The sequence below is a fragment of the Pocillopora damicornis genome, chromosome 5 (genome assembly GCF_964200805.1).
Source record: "Pocillopora damicornis chromosome 5, jaPocDami1.2, whole genome shotgun sequence".
NCBI lineage: Eukaryota > Metazoa > Cnidaria > Anthozoa > Scleractinia > Pocilloporidae > Pocillopora > Pocillopora damicornis.
The window spans coordinates 28,813,541-28,834,143 of NC_142674.1; the positions used below are offsets into that span (position 1 = coordinate 28,813,541).

General features: G+C 36.8%; 2 protein-coding genes and 1 long non-coding RNA gene across 9 annotated transcripts; 2 read left to right on the plus strand and 1 right to left on the minus strand.

Annotated features, from left to right (window-relative positions):
• Positions 1 to 49: 49 nt before the first annotated feature.
• LOC113684847 (uncharacterized) lies at positions 50 to 16,168 on the plus strand. 7 transcript variants are annotated; one of them, XM_089207454.1, is made up of 6 exons: positions 50 to 187; positions 311 to 410; positions 3,297 to 3,370; positions 11,348 to 11,425; positions 11,627 to 11,676; positions 14,322 to 16,168. In XM_089207454.1, the coding sequence occupies exons 1-5, from the start codon at positions 143 to 145 to the stop codon at positions 11,630 to 11,632; spliced, it is 303 nt and encodes a 100-aa protein (XP_089063580.1). In that variant the 5' UTR covers positions 50 to 142; the 3' UTR covers positions 11,633 to 11,676; positions 14,322 to 16,168. The 7 variants fall into 7 exon arrangements, 6 of the variants coding, with proteins under 6 accessions (XP_089063580.1, XP_089063578.1, XP_027058058.2 ...); XM_089207452.1 differs by lacking the exon at positions 14,322 to 16,168 and adding an exon at positions 12,067 to 12,998; XM_027202257.2 differs by lacking the exon at positions 11,348 to 11,425.
• LOC149046346 (uncharacterized) lies at positions 1,018 to 2,094 on the minus strand. Its single transcript, XR_016186918.1, has 2 exons — positions 1,896 to 2,094; positions 1,018 to 1,582 (listed from the first exon to the last, which is right to left on the minus strand). It is a non-coding gene; the product is annotated as an uncharacterized LOC149046346 (long non-coding RNA).
• Positions 14,775 to 16,168, plus strand: LOC149046347 (uncharacterized). Its single transcript, XM_089207447.1, has one exon. It carries the CDS (start codon positions 14,775 to 14,777, stop codon positions 15,555 to 15,557), a length of 783 nt encoding a protein of 260 aa, XP_089063573.1. The 3' UTR covers positions 15,558 to 16,168.
• Positions 16,169 to 20,603: the final 4,435 nt, after the last annotated feature.

Here is a 20,603-nt window from a genome sequence, read left to right on the forward strand (position 1 = left end):
AATGCCTCAGAGGCTGATATCCGTGTTTGAGATATGAGTCACGGTATATATTCGAGGCAAAATACTGGGCCGACGAGAAATATTCTATCCACGTACGTAGTGATAATTCAGAGGAACCATAAGGAAATGGCACTGCAAAGAAATGGAAACAAATATGAACTTTTTAAGCATTGAAAGGTTTTGCAAGGTAAATATGTTCGCGTGTTTTGTTTTTCCTTTTCTTTTCTGTCACAAAATATTGGTAAAAAGCTTATGGTAATTCAGTGTCGATGTTGATTCGCTTTCTTCTTCTTTTTTTTTTTTTTCAAAGGTTGCCAAAGTGAAGGCCCTCCATGATGTGAGATATCAAGCGACTGACGGATCACTCGCTCACCTTTCATTTGTTCAACCAGAAAAAGTAAATCTAAAAGGTGAGAAACTAAACCCAAACCTTGTCTATGTTCATCTTAGTTGATTATATTTTCTTTGAAATACAACGTGACAGCTGCCTATCATATCTCAAATTTCCTAAAAGAAATATCGGTATTCAGTTATTTTCTTGGGGACAGAAATTTTACATGAAAAGTGAGAGGTTATTGGACTAAGAAAAACTTAGAATATCGTATCTATAAAATCAAAAGAAAAAGAAAAAGAATCGATAAAAAAGATTATCGATTAAATTCCCAAGAAAATTCCGGTTTTCAATTATTCGTGCTTCTATGTCCTTTCTGCTGCTGTTCAGCGCTTATAAATTTCCATACGGACGGTTTTTAAATCTTAAAATGTTACCCACGCATGTGGTCAAACTGACCTTTACTTTACCGTGGAACGGTACAAGTTTGGAAATGAAGCACACTAACAGTAGCACTGCGAGAACACAACACTTTCTCGCCTGACATGGAACAGTAAGCTACGAGATATTTTTCTTAAAAGACTCGATGCTCAACTCCGGGTAATTAAAATTTGTCTACACACAAGCACCTAGAGAAGCAAGTAATTCCAAACCTTTACGCAGTGGAGAGCAGGTTGGAACCAAAATAGAAAAAAACAAAGTTTTTTTTTATTAAATCATTTTTGCTCACTCTTGTTTTATCCTATATATGATGAAATATTATCCACTCCAAGCCAGAGTAGGGAATTTCTTGACGTACACCAGTTTTCAAAATGTTCCATCAAGTCCTAGTTATCAAAGGGAACTAAAGTTTACCATTCAGGTAGTCTGTAATCTCTTCTGCCATAGATAATTTTCCTTGGCATTGTTTTTGTTTGCTGATCGGAAATGATTCTTTTTTTCTTGGTGAACACGTGGTTTATTGTTCATTCAACAATATCACCCTATGCACATAATCCCTGAGCCGTTTCTGAGGTTTTTCGGCGGTCTGACTAATTCTGTTTAGGGCTGTATACAAGATAAATTGGTCCAAGAGGCACACTTACAGAGTATTCGACATCAGTGGCTGTATTGAAGCTGAAGCATGTTGTGTTCCATATCTGTGGACTAATACAGCTCTGAAGAAGTTTGATTCTATACTTTAAAGTGTAAGACTGAAGTAAACTGAACAGCTAACTAAATTCCATTTTTTAAGAAATGGTTCATGAAGTTCTGAAAATAAAATTAAACCAATGTGAATCAAAATGCTGAAACAATACTTTTGTCTACTACACCTAATACAGAAATTGAATCGTCCTAAGTAGATCATAAGCGTCAAAACAGACGAAATATTTTACATTGAGCAGTTCAACAAGATTTCAACAACTGACTACTTACTACAACAGCAATTTTCTGAATCTTCTTACTGTATTTACAATGCTTAAAATTACCTCTGTTTAAAACATCCTTCAAGCTAAGAATACAATCAGAAAAACCATATTTACATCGGTACACAAAGTTTTGGGTTAAACATGGCTTAACTTACTTTACCCACAGTTTTAAGGTAAGTTCGTTTAAATACGTGAGCCACCAAGTCATTCAGTTGTCAGGTTCTTTTTACAGTTTTTTAAGCACATTACTTGGGATAACACGAGGACAAAATAGTTCTAACAGAGGCAAATGGGAAACTATCGTTCGCTAGATCCACCCAGCCATTCCTCTTTGTTGTTTTCGACTCGTGCCACATGTTCATTGTTCTTCTTCACGCATGCGTTCAGGAAAGGGAAGCAAACTGCGCATACTCAGGAGAATTCTTCGGGGGATATTGCTCTTTTTGAAAGAAGTTGGAAAAAGTTTGGAAACTTTTTTCACAAAATTACTCTCTTAAGCATGATTCAATTTGGATCAGTTGAACCAATCCGAATTCTTCGGAAACGCTGTTACGTTCCCCTGAAGAAACGCTGTCTTTGTTTGGGAACACGCGTTTAGTAACAGTCACATGCTCGGTTAAAAGGGATTACAGATGTTTACATCTCTATCTAAAAATGGTCACTAGCAACAAGGCACCATTCAAGGAGGAGCAGTTCAATTGAAGTTTGATTTTCTTAGCACTTTACGTTACCCGTTACCATGCTTTCATGAATTTCCCTCACTTTGAAAAATTAGCATCTTCTTTTCTAGGCAAGAAATTGAAAAACTTTTAAGAGAAAGGTAATTGCAAACCAATTGTTTCATTATTTTCACCGTTCTCTTTTGAAAGCATCATGAAAACGTTTTAACGACAATCACAAATTTATCCAGTTATGAATTTTCTCTGTTCGTATTGCATTAGCGAGTTGCGGCTTATTTTACACTTAACTCAGCGCATGTTTGAGAATAATCGCCGGAGAACTGGCAAAGTCCCTTTGGTTGAAACAAGGCCTAAGAAGGCGAATAAATAGTGAAATATTGTTGTCTACTCCCATACCGAATGAACAACATGCTAAGCGTATAAATAATTAAAGAAATCTTGTGGATCACCAATAAAAATTCATTTGCGGAAACTGAAACCTGCCAGTTTACCCCGCAACTCACCGCACAGAATATATAACCCGTTCACATGTCTTCGAAAAAAATCATCGTTTGGCCAAATTCAGTTTTGGAGAAATTTTTCAAAGTTGAATTATCCAAAATTATGTCGATAAGTAACAATAGCCCCTTCCGGTCAGGTGTTTTCTAATTTTAACGCTTAGCTAAAGAAACTTGTGTTACTTAGTGTATTCGTCATCCTGGGGAATAGATTTTGAATATTAAGCAGAAAACCTGTCACGTACTCTCCCACTACGCCTGCGCACATTGAATATTGGGCAATTTTTTCTGTGTGACCGGCAGGTCAGAAGGTGTTTCATAAGTAAATCGGCTGAACTGCATAAGAAACTCCTCTCAAATAGCTCTTTAATTTCCGCAGCTCAAATGATGTTTCTGCCTATCATAGCAAATTGGAAATGTTATCTTGGATGGAAATGTTTATATGCTCGTCTGGTAAGTTTCTTTTCCATTCTATACTTTTTGGTTGATTCTGCTGAATATGCAGCCTACGATATGCGATTTTTTTTGTTTTTGAGCGGATGTCGTTTCCATTTCTAACCATGTCGTGGTTCTTTCTTTGTTTTACATCATTATCCAAATTCATCAGTTCCTTCTTCTTTCCGTTTAAGTCTGCTGGGCTTCATCAAGGATCTACGCGAAAGCAAACTGAATGGTTCATAGACTATCTCGTGAAAAACTCTGCAATCTTAAAAAAGATTCGGAGCGGTCTCTCTCAGTACCATCGGCACCGAAAAAGATTTAAGTTTTTTCTCAGTAATATTTGTATTCGGTTACAGAACTAGGACGTAAGAAGTTATTCGAATGAACTTTAAGCAAAAATGGAGAAATAACCAGTCCGTCACGACGACTGATTTTGTCGACTTAATCCGAAAAAGCAGAACATAATAGTGATAATAAATAAAACCAATGCTTTCTGTATCGCATTAATTTCGTCAAGAAATTTTTTTTTCGTGGGGGAGGGGACGACAGTACGTTATAGTATCCTCAGGGGCTGGTAGTTGTAGCTTAATGTCGGTCTCAGTTCACTATTCTCTCGGTTTCTTGTCTTTGCAAATTAATTAAAAGGAAACAGATGCAGTTTTCTCCATTGGTGCTTTTCCACCATTGGTTGAAAATTTGACAGCATATCATTATGCTGTCAGTAGCGAAGACCACTTTTGTTTTGAAGGCAAGCATAATCTACGTGATGGTAGAGTTGACGTCTGTGTGCCAAACGAAAATAACTACCAATCAAAGAGCGAGAATTCGGTAACTAATTACAATTATTTATCAAATCTTTCTATCGCAATATTGTTTTGAAGGAGGCCCCGTAAAGTGCTGAATGCACCTGCTCCCAATCGACTAGAGAATATAAATTTTAGGGACCAAAAAATTCCCCTTCTCCTTCAAATTTAAGTTCGTAAAAACAGAAACAAAATAATCTTCGCTGGGGATTTACCGCTTGAAACGGAAGGAACGGCCTTTGAATGAAAAATATCAGGCTTTGACCACTAACGAATGATATATTTCCTTGTTGAAGTTTGGAAATTTTATTCTGTTTTGTCGGTGAGTTTATTTACTATTCGCACCACCGAGAAGCTATGTTCCTATGAACTCCAACGAAGGCAACATCATGATAACATGGCCTATGATGTCCGAATAAAATACTGAAGTCATGTAAATGTCTCTCGGTCAAAAACGTGAACAATAAAATAGCGATTGGGGTATATTATCGATTGAGCTTAGTGAATATCTTTTTTATTTATTTCACAAACACTTTCTGCCTCGCAAAGTTCGGTGTGTATGAGACAGAATGGACAAATTTGTTTCATGCCATGTTCCTATTTACGTATCAGTCCCTTTTAGTTACAGTATGTTATGCTCTGCTGACCGCTTCTAGCACAAATTCTACGCAAGTATAAAACGAATTCAATATTCTTAAGCAGCCACTAAGACACAACTAAAGGAGAACCTACCATGAAAAATAAAACACACATTCTCGGTCACCGAAGAGCACATTGAACAAAACTTCGATCACCCCAGCGAAGTAAGTTTAGTAAAGTTTACCTTTTAAGTAAAATTCTGTCGACTTTCAACTATAACTTTCTGTTAAATATTGCTTTTAATGGAGACTCGAGGGATCTGGCGCCTGTATGTTATTTGAAAGATTTTTCTTGTCGATTTTTCAGCATTTTTAGTACGCATGGTCGATCGAGTTGTCATACAAAACGTTGAGCTTGCAACTTTAGGAGTGTTTCTCTTAACACAGTTTTGAAACTTCAGAGAACTGCAGCTCAGCACAAGAAAAGCACCCTAGTTTTTCATTTCGCAATTTTGAACGTACATGTTGTATGTAAATTCAGGTATCGTTTGGGAAATAAATACTCCAGTGAGTTTGTGATTCAATGCTTTTTCAGAGAAGTTTTGGAATAATTGTAGCAGTACTAGGCAAACATGTTGAGATCATTTAAGCTAAATTTTGAGCTCCATGTTTTACATTGATAATATTTTTTCCTTGGGGTGATAATATTTACTTCTGCACAATGCAGAATGGAAATGACAATCTAAATTTCTACAAAGTTTGGATTTGCTATTTGGCTTTTTTTATAGCTGGCTCACAGTTCTTCGTTGTTATAACTGAAAAGCTCAGAGAAGACTTCAATAAACTTCATACCTGAATGTCTATTTATCAGTCCAAATTTGAGAGGAAAAGCTTGCAAAATTGTAGTGTATCCTGAGATGAGACTCAAAGTCTTAAGCCTTGGCTTTTTCACTGTTGACACAACTTAGCACAACACCTACATGTGTAGAAACCTATCCAAAGAAACAAATGGTCAGACTGCCGAGATATTCACCCTCAGCTCGTGAGGCATAAAGGTTACATCAACATATTTATGGCTGTTAATGAATCTGCAACTGAAAGTAGAACGATTGTGGGTGAAAGGACACTAGAAGTGATGTAATCTTCAAGAGCTGGGCGCCATTATCTTCTTTTGCGGATGATCATTAAGATCGGAAAACATAGTTTTCTTCGCATGTTCATAATATTTTTGCCAGCTCTTGTAGGGTTTTGAATCTTATTTTGCTTGTACGATGTGTTGTTGATCTAGGAAGCCCCTACCTATGCGGGGAAATCGGAAGCCATAGGAAGCAATTCCTGTTACTTGATGTAAATACACAGTTGTCTTCCGCAGCAAACTATTTTGCGTAAGCGAGCTCTGCACAAGCAACCCTGTGTTTACGCACAGCAAAACAGAGAGTCGTTTTCAAACACAAAAAAAGTAAGGCTGAAAGCTCTCTTCCAGTCATTTAATTAAAAAAAAACTAAGAAATAAATACAACAACGAAATACCTCGGCTACTGTACTTCCTTCCACTGGTAAGGTTCAAAGAGAATGAAGTAGTCGACGCCATCATAATAAGATGCTAAAAGCTTTGCCCAGTTTTAGTGCGTGATCTACCAAGGAGGGAGAATGACTCCACAGTGAAAAAAAAAACAACATTGAACAAAGGTAGTAGTTAAATTACGTTCACAGGATAGTCGCCATTTTGAGTTAGAAAGAAATGGAAGAGGATTTTTTATAACACGTTTAGCACAAGATCATCTGACACTATAAAGGCACATGACTATGGAAATATCTGCGTAGGAAATAATCCATCACATATCAGCACGTTTGCCGAGCTTGGGTTTTCTTCCTCCGATTAGATATTTAAAAATGTTGAAATTTGAATCGAGCTTTCCTTTATGAGATGAAGTCTAGTTCTGCAGGTAACATCCTCATTTTGAGGAGAAATAAAACTATGCTGGGTACTAGCTATGATATCAGTTAGCCATAGCCGAGCGCCGGATGGGTCATAAACCAAAGGCAAAAACGTTTTCACGTTAAAAGCCTTGGCACTACTTGTCCACTGGCCATGAAAAAGCTTTAATGTTAAATGGAATTTTACCTACATTCATAACTGAACCTGTACAAGACACTTGCACGGGAAAGCTATAGAGATCAAGAAAGCATAGTTGCATAATCCTTAGTGCTTTATTGCAAACATTGAATTAGTCTAAGACATAAACACTACTGCTTAGAAGAACTTTCGCTGTTTATGTTGCCCTTTGTATATGTATTTACAAGCCCATAGTAATGCTGACTCCTACGCAAATGAAATATCTCAAGTGTTCATTTGGTCTTCCGGGTTAAGAATTGTCCTTGGCTGATTATAGTGTTCTTCACCATCAAGTTCGCGTTCCAAGATCATATCTCGACTTCTGCATTCATGCACTCGAACTCAAGGCCTGAAAACCACAGCCCAAGGAATGTTGTGCACTACATGACATATTTAAATGCTATGCTACACAACAACAGTCCATGCCGGGGAAATGAATTGATTGAGAAAGTTTACCCAAAGAACTGAAAAGTCTGCAGCGAAGTCACTCTTGCACAACCACAAGAGGATGAATTAAACGAAAGCCTTAGCTTCAGTTCACTAAATACATCGATTCTGGCAGCGCATCCTTCTCACGCTTTAATAACCTCAGCACCAGAAAGCGATATCTACAAAATTTAGCCACGCTCTTTGCACACTGTATTTATTTTTTGCTTTTTAAATCTAAGTAAAAAATAGAATCTTGCACGACAAACATTCCTTAAAACGAAACCGAAAAATGGAATCAAACAACAGCTTGGAATTACGGCTTGAACCGTGCAAAAATAAAATCCTTTCTCTTTCGCGATGAAGGATCGATCATTGATCGAAGTCATAGTTCGTTACGCGCCAGAGGCATTATCGAATAAAGCTCACAAAGTGCGCTGCTTATGCTACTTTTCCGTTTGATTATTGGCGATAAGAAACAGAGTAAGGCGCTTTGACCTCTGTAACACCTATGGAAAATGTCAGGGAGGAACAAAAACATCTCTAAGGTGTTCGCAGTGTTGCTGCTGTTGGTATCTGCACTCTAACAACAAAGTAACGTTGAAGAAGTGCTGATGGATACTTTTTTGTGAGTAAACTGTAAATTAGATGGTTGTTAGAGTTTCTTTGCTACTTCTGCCAGGCGATGGTTCAGGCAGAGAACAGAACGTAAGCAGCTACCTGTTCAACGATATCTCCATGTCAAATTAGTGCGCGGAATGCAAAAACCAAAGCAATGATAACAGCCCTTATGGCAATTCCAGCTTCTTCCTCTCGTCTTCTCCGTTGATGATAACTAAGTTCAACCTTATCCCCGATTTCAGCCAGCTGCTCTGCGACTTCGGAGACGATGAGGGAGTTGTTCAAGTCGCTATTAGGGGCGACTTGTGTCGGATGTTGTTCGTAAGGACCAACAGAATGTTCTTTGCACATCTTTCAAGAAGTTCTGTGAAAAACTGAGGACTACTGACCACAAAAGAAGGTATGTTAACGTTCAACAGCGGTCGACTGATCGGCGGAGTAAACTGCACGCGGCTTCAACACGTGGAAATGACTCATCAGCAAAGCTTGCGATGCTAGGATGTCGAAAAATGTCACAAAGCCGGTATACAGCGGCGCTGAGTGTAAAATGATGCTAAGGACTTCTGGCTTCAAAACTGCTTCGAAGGAAAATGGTCTCTAGATTTGGTCAAGATGAAAAAGCGAATTTTTGCAATTTGCAAATCGAAACACCAGCAATCTCACACGTTTGTCAAAATGATGGTCACCTATGCTGTTGGTTCATCCATGCTAAATATTTTTCATTGCGTGTGTTTTGCTTACGTAATTATTCATCCGCTAGATGCTGATTGGCTGTTGGATGCTGGAAGGGGTCGATGATTGTAAGAGGCAACGAATGCGCAGAGATATCACGAACAAGATTGGACGGGAAATATTAATTGTAATGACTTTCATAAAAGGGATTTTTCAGGAATTCCCCTTTTGAAATGTGGAAGTTTAAAAAAAAGGCCCCTCTTCGCTATAGGATGCCTTTGCGCGTAAAAACGAAAATATTCCCGTGACATAGGTGCGACTTTCAAGCGATGTGCAATCGTTTCACCAGCATGCAATGAACTGAAAATGGTTTTTGAGGAGACCTTTTGCTTGTTTTAACATTTGGTTTTCAATAATAATTTCCGTTGCGGCTTTAGTATAGTAAATAAAAGTACAAAAGAGCCTTAGCTGGCTTCATAAGACTACAAAATAAAGAAGGAAAGACTTTTACGTAAAGGACGCGGTAACACACGCCATGGTTGAATTATATTGTTATTTGACCGGACACTAGACAAGTAGGCTGCAAAAGCGCTTATAAGAGTAAAAATTGGGAGCCTCACGTCTAACACGTGCACGAATTCTCCTGTTGTATCTACCCTGCTGTGAGTCCGCCGCCGGCAAGTGCTTCACATTATATGACATGAATTATTTAAACGGCCAATAGACAAGCACGTTATTCCGAAGGTGTTCGTGCGAGGAAAGTTTTTCTCTTCCCGGATGTAGAGAGAGCTTGTGATTCCAACACAGGATCATGTATCAAAATGTAGACACGAACGGAAAGAAACATTTTTCTGTGATTCTCTAAAACGCTCGAGGCTTCTTTCAAAAGTCTTACACTATAAAATGAAAGGTAATCGACCCCTCGGGGCTCTAGCGAAATTGAACTGATTTTGATTAGAAAGGAACCACTTTCCTAACAAAATAATCAGCCAAGTATGCGGTAATCTAAAAATAATACTTCTAACATCAAAAGCTATTAAGGGAGTTAATTTGCATTTCGCCTGATGTTGCAGGAATCTTTTATTAGATCTAACTGGTGCAGGAATAAAAACTGTGTTGTGAATGAAGTTGGAAAATAGATAAATGTCACTTCTCCTTCGATTTTTTTGCAAAGTTTTTTTCTTTTAAATGTATTTGGAAACAAATGGTATACATTTTTGCTAACTCACTTGACCTATGTCCTCAATTTGTCGCCTTCAACATGGATTATACTCCAAAATCGGTTTCATGTTCGTTAGCCAATTTACCCGCTGCAGAGGATATTAAAAAAAGTAACAATAATAAATAAAAAAAGACTCTCTGTACTCGATTTTAATGAATATTCGTATCCATTCATTAGATAAGTATTATTATCCTACGGGATGTGCTTTGTAAGAAATCAATCGGAAGAAAATGGCGTTTTGTCGGTTGTTATTATAAAATGGACAATAAGTGTTAAATATCATGGATACCGTAATTCTTCTTAATTTAAACTCTCAGGTGGCACTTAACCAATTTTTTTATAAAGCGGTTTGCATTAATTTTCTGAAGAAGTCTATGTGTAAACCATCTATTGGGAAAGTATTCTACTTTTCACAAATGTCTGATAAGCAGGCTGCGCCTCAAAGACTTTGTTACTACCATGATGCTGTATTACAATTTTTGAGAGGGGCAATTAGATTTGTATTATTCTAGTTAATTGTGGAAAGAAATTAATTCCTCAGTATTTAATCGCAAATTTCTGACATCTCGCTTATCCGGTAATCGATATTAGAATAGGATTTTGTTAATTAATCATGAGACCTTTGAAACTAATGAAGAATACAGGCTGATGTAATACGCTCTACGTGTAATTAAAAAAGAAACCAATGGCGCATTTATTTCATTTTCTCCTTGTTTGTTTTCAAATTCAACTTTTGCAGCTCATACACAATGACGCATTTCGCGCCATAAAAATAATTACCCAGCCGATTACTATTAAACACAACAAACAAACTAAAACCAAAAAACATTATTACACCAGGTTCATTGCAGACAGCTTGGTTTAATTGAAATATTCTGCCACTCTCGTGTAACTAATTCATTTCTATAAATTATGCAAAGCGCACGCTGTTAAGTCTTAATGTTTGTACAACGTTTGTCTCTCTTTGCCGAGCTGTTAAATATTTAGAACATTTGAGCAAAAGTGACAGGGTGCTTTGATTGTAATATAATGGGGAACTAGTAAGGTATATTAAATTGTCATGAAATGTAATGATTATTGAACTGTTTACAAATCATGATTCCTTGTGCTGCCTTGTTACTTTCATTCTATATTCACTGTGCCTGTAAAAAACATTTTTTGTTTTTCTACTAGTAACCAAAACACAAGCTACTGAATGCAACGCATTGTTTCGAAACGAGACCTTAAAACAGAATTGAACGAAACAGAAAAAATTTGAATATCAACGCTTGTTCAACGGTCAGTTATCACCCAAGCCAGTTTGAATATCAAGAGACATTTCAAATTGTTTTAACGTATCACAGGAGGTTTTACAATTATCATTAGATTGTATTTTGCAATCTTTCAAACATAACAGCCAGAAAAAAGTTAAAAATCAAGGATTTAGAAGGAAAATGATATGGTTACCTTTAAAAAACTATTTTTATGACTAAGGAAACGTTTCTGCTAGACTTTTTAGACCATTTGCTGATAAAATGAATTATGTTTGTTTCCATCACATGCACATCAAAGCCGATAATCATGGTTAGAGAGCAGTTTGCCAGCAAGAGGGCTTATAGTGAAAGAAAAAAAAATAGGAACAAAAGACCAGTATTGAAAAACTTTTTATTATGAGACAGCCATTTGTAAATTTGTACGAAGTTGAATCCTATATATCTCCTTATCGACTGTACTTATTCAAGGCTCAACAACACTATTTTTTAGTGTGACAACAATCCATTATGTATCTTACACAAACAACTTAAAAAATAGATGACTTTAATCTCACTTGTTTCCACTCTTTCTTTGTAGGTTTAACAAGAGAGGAATTCAGTTTTAATCCGAAGTCTTATTCCATTCAGGTAAGAAAAATATAAACTTAATATATATTTTAGCCATAATACCTATAAACATCTCAATAAAATCAGAAGTTCCTTTGTTCTTAAAGATCTATCGAAATCTCAAGGAGCTCGTAGTATTTTCTATTCATGTGTTCGTCCTGAGTAATGGTGGTTAGAAGGTTTAGACTTGTAGAAATTGATACTTGTACAAACCAAGAGATTATATTCGTTTATATTTTCTTGTACAAATTCGAATTATATCATGTATATTTCCTTCTATCATAAGATTCTATATTATTGATCGGTGAGGTTTACCCAGTTTGTGGCAGAGGTTTACCATGTTTCCCCTGCGGGGAGGCAAGAGGATATTAAATCCATTGACATGCTATTTCTTTATCTTGTATACTATAGTTCAATAATGTATTCCACTTCAATGGATCATATTCAAAGATGCCCACAACCCACAATGGCATATCACAATGGCATATCAATGGCTACCAAACTGAGAGTAGAACATAACCTTTACCTGTCCCTTTGTCCACACCACTTTTGGTTTGTTTATGTTCAAGATGAAGGGGAGTTGCTCTGGATACAAAGCTGTAGGAAACATGAAATACCACCACAAAGACATACTTCGTTATTTCATCCCTTTATATTGTTTTATTTGAACCAGTAACTCGAGAGACAATTTACTAAACAGGACAGGCTAGAAACGCCAATCTCGACATGACTTGAAAATCCGTAACGATACGTTATGTTACGTTACGTTTCGTTACAAAACCTCCCACGCACAGAAAATTACACGAATATTTCTCGCGCGTAGACGGCGTGGCCAGCTCGCGACATTGGCATTGGGCATGAAATAAGCTTATTTACTTTTAGAACAAAGATGGGCAAAATATGCATTATCATCAAATATGTTATTGATTCTTATCCCTTTGTACGTGCACCTTCAGATCACGTTATAACCGAACCACCAATCAATGGAAAGTCCAGTGATGTCAGAATTTTTTTGTAAATTACAATCCATTTTGGAGATCAAAAAATTTTAGTCCCCTTTTCATGTCAGACATGTTGTTGTCTACTGATGGTGAAGCCTCGACGTATCAAATGCATTAACTTACGGCAACATCAAGCCAAGGTCATCTGTATGGTGATGTTTATCGAGTAAATATGTTTAAAATAATTTATTTCTATCGTTTGGGTAGGATGGCGGCTAACAGACAATCTGCCCGGAGCAAACGTTAAAAATAAAGCAAAGTCAACAACATTAAAAACAGTACATGGTATCGTTAGATCAAAATAATAAAATTTTTCTAATTAAAACTATTTTCTGAGGAAAATTATTCGTGCCTTTTTACCAAAACCAAATGCGTGCGTGTTTGCAATTTAATTAGAACCATGGTTTGTCTTGACTTTGCAGTTCTACTTATTATTACTGTACCGATGGAAGGAAAAACAGTCATTAATATTTGATTTGAAACACACTGTAATGGGCATGCGCAGTTAGACTGCATCGTCATTCCGCATCATTTGGTGTGAACGTGAGGAGAATTTTTTAACTTACATTAGTTTATCGCTTGAATTTCGCAATTTTTGTCTATTTTTTTTTTTTTTTATAGAAAACCGTTTTAAGAACTGTACGGTACTCAATCCCAATGGATAGTCCCAAATCACTTATTCTATTCAAATCCTATTTTGTTAACTTGTTCCAATAACTGCACATAAATGAAATTTTCCACAACGCTGGATCACGAACACGGCACTATACCAGGCTAAGAAAAATATCATTGAGTCCTCCGTTGATTATTTGTATTCTTTAGGAGATTAAAATACACCACAACACAAGTTGTGAATCCTTGAAGCAAACATTAACACGAGATACAATACCGATATTGAATATTACTTGTTCTACAAGACTGGAACACGTGAGTGATGTAAACTTTAGCCCGAATCTTAAGTGAGATAAGAGCTGGACCTGACTCTGTAACCGAGGAATTCGTCATTGTATTACAACAAGAGTACAAGCTTGTAATTTGACACAAACCTGCGCAATTGCTTCTAATGATCCCCAAAAAAGTGTATCGTGTTGCAGGAATTATCCCAAATCGCTTCAAAACGGAAAAGTGAAAAGTGTGAGGAGAAACGTGTGAGTGAATGTGGTGTATTAAATAAAAATGATCTTTGAAATAGGAGAGTGCACCTGAAAAACTAAAGGAAAAGTATTGCATCCTTATTAGACGAACAAGCGCACTCCTTGAAAGGGTTACAGCCTCCATGTGCAAGACGAGAATAATGTCGGCTGTACCCCAGTATCCAACTGAGTTACTTGTTATGGCTCGCTTCGCTTTGTTATTTGTGCTCAAAATATTCAACAATTTTAATTTTTAATGAAGAAAAAAGACGCAATTAGCGTCATTATGGTTTCCATTTGTTCCAGTTCGATTTCATAATTTTAAATTTACTATTGCAATAATACCGTTCAAAATTCGTGGTTTTATTCACAAAAATCCAACTGGAAAATAAATAAATACACGAGAACAAAAATTTACAAGTAGTGATCTAGCATTGGAACAAGAATAATATTTGCATATATTCACTGATTTCTTGTAATACAGAAATAAAGAGTTGGTCGTTGAATGGTTTCTTTTAATTTTTTCTAATAGGAGGTTGAAATGGTTTTCGTCGCGACTTAAAGAACTAGAGATGGACATGATGACAAAGAGAGTCCAGTGTGACCATGACGTTCAAACAACGTTTGTTTACCTCTTCTCCTTATAAGGGACTTTCTCGCTACAACTGTTTATAGTATTTACTATGCAAATAAGATTTAAGTCGTTCAGGAAAAGACTTTGTCTAAATTATGAAGTTTATTTCGACATATCAGTTTACATGTACATCGAATGTGAAGCAATATCCTCACTTTCATTTCAATCCGGTGAAATATTGGAAGAATATCAAGAATGAAAAGGTCTGAGGGAAAAAAGCCAAAAAGGGACATGTAATTGCGGCTCATCAAGTTGTGGTTGGAGTCTTGTATGATCGCTTGCTGTTCATAACAATATACAACGATTTAGACCATCTACAATGTTTTGTAGTTGTTTTGAGGATTTTACTGCATGATGGATCCTAGAAAATTTTTAAAACGTCTCGCAACAGAGCTCGGATTAATGAAAAATAACTCAAACGCACAGAAAAAGGCTGAAAAAGTTTCCGAACCTGCCGATTTTGAACATCGTGTTCATGTGGCTTTGGATGAGGATTCGGGGCGATACGTTGGTTTACCAATGCAATGGAAACAAATAGTCGGAAGGAAATCAGACGATTTTGCCGGTTCTGGAGATTCACATCCAGTGTCGAGAAGATCTCTCACGCAGAGAAACACCAATATACTGGATGACAACGCGCTTGGTCACACTTTGTCACAAAGAAACACGGGGAATTTCGCAATTTTTGCCGCTTCTTTAGAAACGCCGGGATCAAGAGCAAGTGTTGCGGATAACCAAGATTTAATAATAGAGAGACTAAAACGAGAGTTGAGAGATTACAAAGCAAGAAATCCGCATGGATTCCAAGAATTGAGGGAGGATGGACTTCTTTCAGGTGGACGTATTAATTATTCCTTACAAAATCTCGGTGATACAACGATGACTCAGTTTTCGCTTTTAAAGAAAACAAACTCAAATAATACATTTCGAAGAAATACCAAACGGTTTGACGCCTTAGCCGAAGAGGATTACGATTTCCCCGAAAACAAGCGTAATTCAAGGAGTTATAATAATACGCTGTCATCAGCTGCAGTATCTGGGTACAGCCAAGATGGTTCATCTTCGACAAAAAGACACGCAATCGAATCAGCGAATTTTCAACGGGTCCTGAAAAGATCGGAAAGCGAGGTGTGAAACGAAAAATTGGTCATGTTGCTTTAAATTTTGTTGACTTGAAAAGATTTGACTGGAGGTAATTATTGCTGTAAATTTTGGCTAGAGAACCCCAAAATATATTCAGTTATAACATTGCTTAATTTGTTCACATGGCAAAAAAAGGTCCCATTAAATTAGTCCTGAAAGAAAAAAAGCTTTGTTATCTGAGAGAATAAGGTCACTCAAAGAGCAAAAAAGAAAGTAACAGCGATGTTTTACTGTCCACCAATATCTTTTTTTGTGAATATTATAGCCAAGAGAAATACTAGACATATGCAAATATATTAAGAATAGAGCAGTAGACTTTGTCTGTCTTCCTGAGGCAAACATTATTTTAAACAATGAAAATTCAATCAATCAGTTTTGACTGATGTGAGGCAAACTTCTTTCTTGAAAGGCGGCTTAGCTTTAAACGACTTGTAAACATACTTACTTGTACACTGCAAATGTTGCTTTTATGGTGTCGCTTTTAAGCGATATTGTTTTACTTAAACTTATGTTCACTTAGTAGTATGTTTTAAGAGAAAAACAAAATTTTATGTTAATGTTTACGTTTAAAATATAAAAATTAAAATATATTCTAAAGAAAACTTAGAAGTGAAAATATTGTTTTCGTAACATATTATGAAAATGCAAATCCATTCTTAACAAGCCCTGATGCATTCTACGATTCAAAATAAACGGTCGATAAGCGCTCGAAGGCGTCTTTATGATATTGTGGTCAGGACTGACAGTTCTAAAAGTAGAGCAGTATTATAGTACTTTACTTGGCACTTATCAAGCAAAATCCAGATTAGAGTTGATGTTGTTCAGGTTAATACCATAACTCGCAGAATTTGATGCGCAATTCTCTCTTTTGGCCGTCGCGTATTTTAATGAGGCGTGAGAATACAGTTTGTGAAAACAACCTCCAGATCAGTTCGTGTATTCTCGTCACCTGCTTCAGTTCTGATGAATACTAAAAAATTGCGAGCAGAGTGTACGAGCTAATGGGACCCACATCAAATAGTAAGAGGGAAGAAATCAATGGAATCCGGATAATCAGGGCAATTACAACATTCGAAAGAAAATAAAGAAACTATTAAAATTGACGCCAAATATCTGTGCTAATTTAAACCATTGACTTACAAACGATGTTTGTCTCGACTCTGAAGACGACTTCCAGTCAATTTGTAGAAAAGTCAGTCGCAATTATGAACAACAGTCATTTTAGATACTCAGCCAACCAGGAGAAATCAGACTGTTGGGGGAGGGGGGTGCACGAACTGAACTTTCTTTCAGAAAAGCTCTTTGCCACGAGTTGTTCAAATCAACCCGCGGGAGGCGATTATAACGCTGTAGCACTAATATTGAAATTGCTTGCCTAGCAATTATTCGTTGCTATCAGAAATAACTGGAACCAAATAGAGGAATAATACAGCCACCCTGATAATCATTAGAGTAATTCTGAGTATTTACCCATGCCACTAGCATCCATTGTAATATCATTGCAGCCGCAAGTTTGGACATTAGGGATGGACTATAAGTTTCTTATAATCTTCAAGATATGATAGCATTTCTAATTTCTTACCAAACCAGACTACTCGCTGTCTTTACTAGCACCTTTTACCTTGCACCCTATGAACGAACTGAACACGTGGAGCAGGCTAAGTTTCAACGTATTGTTTGAAACTCAGCCTGCTCCACACGTTCAGTTTGTTCACCAGGTGCAATAGTCACGCAGCGCGAATTCACGATGAGAAGTAGATCACATTATATCGGAGACACAGCCTGAGAAATCTGAGGCGCTCAGCTACCTTTCTGTTTCTCATCCAAATACTCTCGCACTAAAGAAGCATTGATTTTCGTGCGCGTAATGTGATGTACCAAGTCGCTCATAAGGAAAGAATAAGGAACTAAAACAATACAACGTTCGGTAAAGCATCCCACCGCCTAATAGTTGGGCTGCATATACTGGTAAACACTTAACCACCGGATAGCGATTTATCTAGCCTTTGAACAACCGAGGCCTTGCGGATAGCTCAAGGTTTAATTTTTTTTTACAAGTTTTGACGATTATTTCATTATCATTTCAGCCGTGACTAAACAGAAAAAAAAGTAAAGCCCGTGAAAAATAACTATGTCTTATTTCACATCATATTTTGCTATTTTGATTGAGGGATCATTTAACGCGAACGACTACGACAAATATTAAAGTTTTGTTACTTCCCTTTCAGTTTCTGCATTTTGTGTAGAACGTTTGTACTCATTGCGAGACCCTTCTCTATTTTGTTTTGGAAGAAAAATGAGAGAACCCAGATGTTAATTTGAAGATGGATTTGCTCGAAAAGAACACCACAGATCAGAAATCCTGATCCAGATTCTCCCAAAGGAACGCACCCAAAATGTGCCTCTAATGAATGGCGCTAATTAAAAAATCGTGCGCGCTAAAAACCCGTGCAGTTAGACGAGCCATTCAGGGAAGAGCTCAATAACCCACGACGAACGACTGCGACAAAAACTGAAGTTTTCTTACTTCCCTTTCAGTTTCTGCGTTTTGTGAAAAAACTTTTGAACTCTTTATGTGACTGCCAACAAAGTCAGGTTTCAACACGCGAACGCTTTAAGATTTATTTACATTACAGTTGATCGTGGTTGCTAAAAGAAAAAATAATTACAAGTTATTACGAAGTAGAAGCAATAGGAAAACGCAAAGCAACAGAGGAAATACAATCGGACAAGGAAAGACACTTACAAACGTTGTGTTACTTGCGAGCATGAAGAACGGAAAAACTAAAAGATGATCGCAGCGAATGAATCGATGTTAACCTAATGCACTCTGATACTCCAATGTTCAATTTTTTCTGAGAAGCTTTTACGAATGAAATTAAACAAAGCAGAATTATGCGAAAAAATCTAACAGAATACAAATCGCCGTGGGTGAAAAGAATACGAAAACAATAAGAAAAATGTGCGTGCAATAACACAAAAATATATTTAGGAACGTAAAAGGAAAGAAATCTCTAAGCAGGAATGCTGCAGTAACACTTGCCACGCCCTTCTGTATTTTGTCTTGGAAGAAAAATGAGGGAACGTAGATGTTAATTTGCTGTTTCCGTTTGCGTTTACCACAACAAAATGTGCCTCTAATGAATAGTGCTAATAAGAAAAATCGTGCGCGCTAAAAACCCGTGCAGTTAGACAAGTCATTCAGGGAAGAGCTCAATAACCCACGTGCACGCATAAGTTTTAAAAGGCGCACTTTATCACAAGCTTAGAAAAATTCTACTTCAGTGATCAATTCTTGTCACAATGTTAGCCCTTACACAGTGTTTTCTCTCTTGGAAGCCCTCTTTCGTTTCTCGTTTTGTCAAACTTAACATCACGTATCATTTCTGGCAACGGACGGAAGCAGGTAAGTGTTTATCGACGCATATAGAAGCAAGCAAAACTGTGTAAACTAATTCTAAAAGAAGCTGAGCCATTTTCAAATTAAAGAAGGGCTCCAGGTCAAAGCTTCGTTTTATCAAATCATTTACTTCTTTCCAGTCGCTCCTTTTTCCGCCCAGAAGCTGCAAATAACTTAGCAGTAGGAATTCTATTGCGTAATTTTTTTTGCAAAATCGGCTTCCTTGAAATTCTTCTTTGAAACTGTTGTCGCGCGGAGTACCATTTCTAATCTTCCATCTTCTTTGCTGAAATTCCGCGTAAGCAATGTAGCGAAAGCGTGGTTCGTGGTCTTAAATTTTAGTTAGTTAAAAGTTTGAAGCGAAACTCAGTGTTTTAAGTAATGCATATTAATTTTGACAGTAAGTATATCTAAAGCTTATTCATAGAGGCATTATATAGAGGCGTAATATAAAGATGACGAGTGAATTAAGGCAATATTTTAATTGACTTCCTAAGCAGATTGCGAGAATTTCCTTCGTCTCAACCCTTAAATTCCAAGATCAGATCATCAATTCTCCCCTTGGGCTGCCAAACATGTCCTTCCAATTAGTTACAAGAATTTGATATCAGATCAAGATAAAAACATTTAGGAGGTAAATTTGAATATTCTCACTTCCTGTTTGCTGGATAATGCATAAATAATGTAGGGAGAGGTTACATTTTAATCACTTCTTAGACTTAAAGAGTTAACCGCTCGTTATAAAAAGTGAAAAATTAGGTTCAAACTTCTGTCTTTTTTTCTTTTTCATCGAAACATCTGAATGATAAAAATGTCAGTAATACGGTTTTTAATCAAAGAAGGTTTGTAAATCTCTGATATTTTAGACGAAAGCTCCTTTTTTAAAGCATGTTTTGATTTTCGGGAATTCAAGACAAAAAGCCCTTTTCTTATCTCAGTTGTTTGTTATAAATTCAAATCTTGTTTACATGATTGGCTGTTATCTCCACTATCTGCATAAGATTTAATTTGCCTGTTTGTTGGCTTCTTTTCTGGGCTTGAAATTCTCAGTTTTACTTGATTGAGGGGATCTTAAACGCTGTGATCGAGTAAGACTGTTTAACATGGAAAAAAGTTTGGCTCGAAGGTTCAAACTAGATTTTAACGTTATTATTGGAAATCGGATTTAAGCAATTCAGCTATGACAGCAAATTAGAATTGGGAATTAGCCTTTTAGAAAAGATTATGCATGCAATGATGAAAATTAAGATCGTGTTTCTTTCGGAGTTCGGCTTCACCTTCGGTACGAATTTCACTTCGGCTTCTCGTTCGGCCTTTCGGAACTTGTTCGGATTTTCAGTTCGGAATACAAAGGCAATGGGAAACGACTGAGAGTTCTTAGCAAGTTGATATATAAATGAAAGCACCGTCTGGGACACTATGGGTCTTCAAATTATCGGGGTGTCGGCATTACTGACACGGAACATTTGAAGTTTTGTGGACGCCCAATTTTTCGTCTAAGGTGCGTGTCTCCACGTGCTGGGTTATTGATGTAATGTGGTATTATAAATTAAATGCTGGACCCGATTGTTTGTGTGTTCTTTTCTTTATTTTAGGGATACAAAAATTAATGTGATTTATTTTTCGCGGTGCCCAGT

What these genes read in the sequence shown, in the direction of transcription:
- LOC113684847 (XM_089207454.1), top strand. Translation starts at nt 143, where the DNA reads ATGGAAACAAATATGAACTTTTTAAGCATTGAAAGGTTTTGCAAG. An exon ending in GCATTGAAAGGTTTTGCAAG is followed by an intron (nt 188 to 310) that starts GTAAATATGTTC and finishes TTTTTTTCAAAG; the next exon opens with GTTGCCAAAGTGAAGGCCCT. An exon ending in AGAAAAAGTAAATCTAAAAG is followed by an intron (nt 411 to 3,296) that starts GTGAGAAACTAA and finishes TAATTTCCGCAG; the next exon opens with CTCAAATGATGTTTCTGCCT.
- LOC149046347 (XM_089207447.1), top strand. Translation starts at nt 14,775, where the DNA reads ATGATGGATCCTAGAAAATTTTTAAAACGTCTCGCAACAGAGCTCGGA.